Here is a 4038-nt window from a genome sequence, read left to right as displayed (position 1 = left end):
ATATTGTGCAATATTGATTAGATTTCAAATGCTATGTGCAATGAAGGGTTTGTTTGAATGAAGACACCCACTTTTTTCACACACTTAGACCTGGACGTGCTGGAAGTGTTAGCATGCTGTAAGGTTATTATATTTGAAGGAATATTCACTATTCACTTTTCAGTGAGTGTCTGTGCATGTTTAGGGGACGCCTGGATGACTCGGTTATGTTTAAACAGATGCGCAGACTATCAGATAAAATAAAAGTTTCATTGGATGTCCACTGGCTGCGCACTGAAAAGCGTTAAAATTCTTACAGAAATCGACACGCCATTCCAGACCGCCAATACAACAGCAGTTTCATTATGAACGTGCTGGGATATTGCCTTTCCAGCCTAACGGTGCAGTGCAGTAAAATAGAGATTGCTAGCAGCAGCGGGCTACTACGCATGCTTCGGATGGACAGCTGGCCCTGCGAGGGGCCACAAATCTCGCGCAGTCGCCCGTCGCGTTTACTCCTGATTGATTCAGTTCACACAGCCAACATGTTGTATGACATGCCTATATGTTCTTTTATTCATATATTCGTACAGCCATTTCTATGTCAATGGAACCAGCGCGAGGCCACGTGTCCTGCCTGCCCGGTAGCTCGGGACATAAGTGGCATTGCCACCCCCGGGTTAGCGTGCTAGTGTTTTGGTGTGTTTTCGAAGAAATGCTGTAATTACTGTATGCACGTTTCACCAGATGGTTTGTGCTTTCTTACAAAACCTCCGGTTGCTCTTGTTTGCTTTGCGCATATAAGGACGGATGGGAGTCCCCGAGTTGTAGGACGGCATTAGGAGCTGGAGGAGAAGACACGAGACGCAGCGCGGGGGGTTGGGGACCCTTTTTACCACCGATTCGCCACGCGCGCAGCGACGCACAATAGCGCGTTAGAAAAGGCGAACGGGCACGTGCTTACAGACCCTTTCCAATAACTTTAAACCAGTAAAATGTATCAGTAAAAGTGAACGTAACGATAATATGTGTTTCATTCACAGTGTTCGCGACCATGTTCACTCATTTCACTCAGCTCATAGTCACTTTATGAGAAGTTTTGTAAGAGCGTCTAGTGCGATCACTATTTCGATACGCAGTCAACTTCCTTCTTTAATGTTATTAATGTGTTGAATGCTGTATCGCATCCTTACTACACCGTTATATCACATCCGAGTCAGAGACACATACCCGGTAATATAGTGTTGGCTGTAACCAAACGTGTGCCAGGGTGGCGTGATAAAAGTTTCCCTGAATAAATGTCTCCCACTCGATTGTTCCTGCACGCTGGGGTCCGCTTACCAGCCCCGCCCGAATCACAGCCTTTCTTTCTTTCTTTCTTTCTTTCTTTCTTTCTTTCTTTCTTTTCTCTTTCTGTTCAGCGTGGACAGACGTGTGGCGAGGTGTGGCTGGGCTCGGGGAAGCGGAGTGGGGAGGGGGTTTGCGTTTCTGTGCGCGCTGCAGGCGCGGAGCGGGTAAGGGACCAGGCGCAGACGGCGAGAGGGCGCGACAGAGCGCGCGCACACACACAAGGATCTGCTCCCACACACACACGCACACACACACACACACTCGAGCCTTCGAAAACACAACGGGGCGCAACATTGGAAATGGATTTGTGCAATATATGAATCTCCGTGTGCAATAGCACAGGGGAGCATGCGTTCTCTGGAAAGCTGAGCTGCTTTTGCTTCATTTCTTTCTCGTGTGCATTTTTCCCTCAAATCTATGCAGGAGACCTGGACGGCTGGACACAGACAGGGACTTTTCTGAGGATTTAACATGGTCCAGTTTTAAGAGATAAAATCGCCACAAAGCTGTTGGAATTTCGACTTTTCAAGTCTCTGAAAATGGCAAAACAATCTTCCAAAAGGAATGTATTGTTTTTCACAACGTTCCTAAAACTCGCTGTGGTGACTGCAGTAGCAGGCAGCGTGTCGGGTAAGACTCTAAAGTACAAAGTTTTGGAGGAGCAGAGAATAGGGACGGTGATCGCCAGGCTCCGGGAGGACGTGGCCGGCGCCCTGGCCAAACTCCCGAGCTCGGTGTCGCCGCGCTTCCGCGCCGTGCAGAGAGGCAGCACTCCGTCGCTTTTGCTTCGCGAGGAAGATGGCGAGATCAGTATTGGGAGCAAAATCGACCGCGAGAAGCTCTGCGAAAAAAATTTAAACTGCACCATCGAGTTTGACGTGATCACCCTGCCTCGAGAATACCTTCAGCTGTTTCACGTACAAGTGGAAGTACTGGACATCAACGACAATGCCCCGCAGTTCGCTCGCGCCGTTATCCCCGTGCAGATCTCCGAGAGCGCGTCGGTGGGCACGCGCTTCCCCCTGGACAGCGCCGCGGACCCGGACGTTGGAGATAACGCTTTGCACACGTACTCTCTCACGCGGAATCACTTTTTTAAAATCGACATCCGTACGCGGACCGATGGCGCTAAATACGCAGACCTGGTTGTGGTCAGAGAGCTGGACAGAGAGACGCAGTCCAGCTACCAGCTGCAGCTGTCTGCGTCCGACTCAGGCGTCCCGCCGAGATCCGGGTCGACTCTGCTGAAGATCAGCATCTTGGACTCTAACGATAACAGTCCTGCCTTTGATGAGCAGGCGTATGTGGTCGAGCTTCTGGAAAACTCACCACTGGGGACACTACTGGTGGATTTGAATGCTACAGACCCGGATGAAGGCAATAACGGGAAAATCATCTACTCTTTCAGCAGTCACGTGTCACCCAAGATCCTCGAAACATTTAAAATCAACCCAGAAAATGGACAGATCACTTTGATGAAGAAAGTTGATTATGAGACCACATCATCCTATGAGCTAGACATACAGGCCCAGGACATGGGTCCCAACTCCATCCCAGGCCACTGCAAGATTATCATTAAGGTGGTGGATGTTAACGACAACAAGCCCAGAATCAACATCAACCTGATGGCGCAGGGGAGAGAGGAGGTGGCCTACATCTCAGAGGCAGCACCACCCGATACCTTCATCGCCCTGGTGCGTGTGGACGACAGCGACTCCGGGCCCAACGGGGAGGTAGCGTGCCGCTTGCACGGACATGGACACTTCCGTCTGCTAAAGACCTACGAGAATAACTACATGATACTGACCAATGTGTCACTGGACCGCGAGAAGCGCTCAGAGTTCAGCCTGACCGTCATCGCCGAGGACGGTGGCTCTCCCAGCCTGTCCACCATCAAGCACTTCACCGTACAGGTGCAGGATGAGAACGACAACCCACCACACTTTGAGAAGAGCCACTACGAGATCTTCAGGTCAGAGAATAACTTGCCCGGAGCCTACCTTACCTCGGTCGTGGCCACGGACCCGGACCTGGGTCCTAATGGCCAGGTGACCTACTCCATGGTGGACAGCGCAGGGCAAGACAGCTCCGCCTCCACCTACGTGACCATTGACCCGTCCAGTGGCGCCGTGTACGCCCTGCAGACCTTTGACCGTGAGGAGGTGGGTCGGCTGGTCTTCACCGTGCAGGCGCGTGATGGAGGGGGTGGGGCCTCGCTGAGCACCAACGCCACCGTAGTGCTGACCGTGCTGGACGAGAATGACAACGCGCCCGTCATTGTGTCCCCGCCCCTTAGCAACCACACGGCCGAGGTGGCGCTCTGGAGGCAGGCAGAGCCCGGTCACCTGGTGACTGTCATCAAGGCAACGGACAGGGACGCAGGAGCCAATGGTGAGCTGACATGTGCCATCATGGGCGGCAACGAGGCACGACTGTTTGTGATGGAACCACGGCAGTGTGAGCTGCGCACCAATGGCAGTGTGGAGGGGGCGGGGCTGGATGTCTTTGACCTGTCTGTGCTGGTGCAGGACCGCGGGACAGTAGCACGTCTCTCCACTAGCATGCGTGTCCGTGTTCTGCTACAGGAAGGTCCTGACACCCACCTGCTCACACCCTCCGACCCTACTGGTCAGACACCGCTCGACGTATCAATGATAATCATCGTCTCCCTGGGTGCCATCTGTGGGGTGCTGCTGGTTGTCATGGTGA

The 4038-nt window shown here is 52.6% G+C and overlaps 1 protein-coding gene across 2 annotated transcripts in view; it reads left to right on the top strand.

The window, feature by feature from the left end:
* Window positions 1–1446: 1446 nt before the first annotated feature.
* The window catches only part of pcdh18b (protocadherin 18b), a 6231-nt gene continuing 3639 nt past the window's right edge, over window positions 1447–4038 (top strand). The window contains exon 1 of one of the 2 annotated variants that reach the window (XM_035532389.1): window positions 1447–4038. This exon is cut by the window's right edge and continues 317 nt beyond it. In XM_035532389.1, coding sequence (XP_035388282.1) covers window positions 1869–4038 — 2170 coding nt within the window. In that variant the 5' untranslated portion in view covers window positions 1447–1868. The other variant, XM_035532388.1, reaches the window with a different exon arrangement.

Source organism: Electrophorus electricus, chromosome 12 (assembly GCF_013358815.1).
Source record: "Electrophorus electricus isolate fEleEle1 chromosome 12, fEleEle1.pri, whole genome shotgun sequence".
NCBI lineage: Eukaryota > Metazoa > Chordata > Actinopteri > Gymnotiformes > Gymnotidae > Electrophorus > Electrophorus electricus.
The sequence above is the reverse complement of the archived record's forward strand: the minus strand, read 5'-3'. Positions and strand labels throughout refer to the sequence as shown.